Below are 834 nucleotides of genomic sequence, written 5' to 3' on the forward strand. Positions count from 1 at the left end.
CACCCCACGGCTATTACCGGTGTGCTTGGCGCAAGGCGCAAGGCGCGCGGGCACAGGGCGGCGGACTGCGGGCCTGGAGCCCAAGCAGAGGTGTGGGGCCCGCCTCTCCCCCGGAGCCTCACGCCCACGCGGGACTCCCGAGAGGGGCGGGCCGAGTCCAGGCGAAACAGCAAACCGGTGTGGCCGCCGCGGCGTCACGCACACTGGTGCTCGGCCAGTGGGACCCGCCACCCGCGCGGGGTGTAGGTGGGCCCCCTCCGAGGGTCATAGAAGATCTCGGAAGGGCATGTGGGGGGCCCTGGGGTCGTCCTGAAGGGTTCTAATGGGCGCGTGGGGCTCCGGAGATTCTAGGGGGTCCCTGGAGGCAAGGTGGGAGGTTCCGGGGATTCTAGGGGGTTCTTGGAAGCAAGGTGGGGGGCTCTGGGGATTCTAGGGGGTCCCTGAAGGCAAGATGGGGGGCTCCGAGGGCCCTCCGAGGGTCCTAGGGCCATCCCTGGAAGGGTGTGGGGGCTTCGGGGATCCTAGAGGATCCCTGGAGGGCGTGGGGGGTGCTCCGGGGATTCTAGGGAGTCCCTGGAGGCAAGGTGGGGGGCTTTTGGTATCCTAGGGGATCCCTGGAGGGCGTGGGGAGCCCTGCAGCGTCCTGGGGACCCCAGGGGGCTCCGGGGAGACTTAGGGGACTTTCTGGAGGGTGTGTAGGGATTAGAGGGCCCCCGGGGCGCTCTGGGGGCCGCCGGGCAGGGACGGAAACCCTCCCCGGGGCACGCGCAGTCCGGCGCTCACCCAAACAGCCCTCGGAGGAAGGAGTGGGAGGCCTTGACTCGCTTCTCGGCC

General features: G+C 69.9%; 1 protein-coding gene across 1 annotated transcript in view; it reads right to left on the reverse strand.

Annotated features, from left to right (window-relative positions):
- The window catches only part of NAPB (N-ethylmaleimide-sensitive factor attachment protein, beta), a gene marked incomplete at its 5' end in the record, with an annotated part of 37,238 nt that extends 37,044 nt beyond the window's left edge, over positions 1 to 194 (reverse strand). Inside the window, one exon of the mRNA XM_010836604.1 lies at positions 4 to 194. Coding sequence (XP_010834906.1) covers positions 4 to 194 — 191 coding nt within the window. The remainder of the gene's footprint in view (positions 1 to 3) is intronic.
- Between the last annotated feature and the right edge of the window lie 640 nt (positions 195 to 834).

The sequence above is a fragment of the Bison bison genome, unplaced genomic scaffold (assembly GCF_000754665.1).
Source record: "Bison bison bison isolate TAMUID 2011002044 unplaced genomic scaffold, Bison_UMD1.0 scf7180017864063, whole genome shotgun sequence".
Classification (NCBI taxonomy): Eukaryota; Metazoa; Chordata; class Mammalia; order Artiodactyla; family Bovidae; genus Bison; species Bison bison.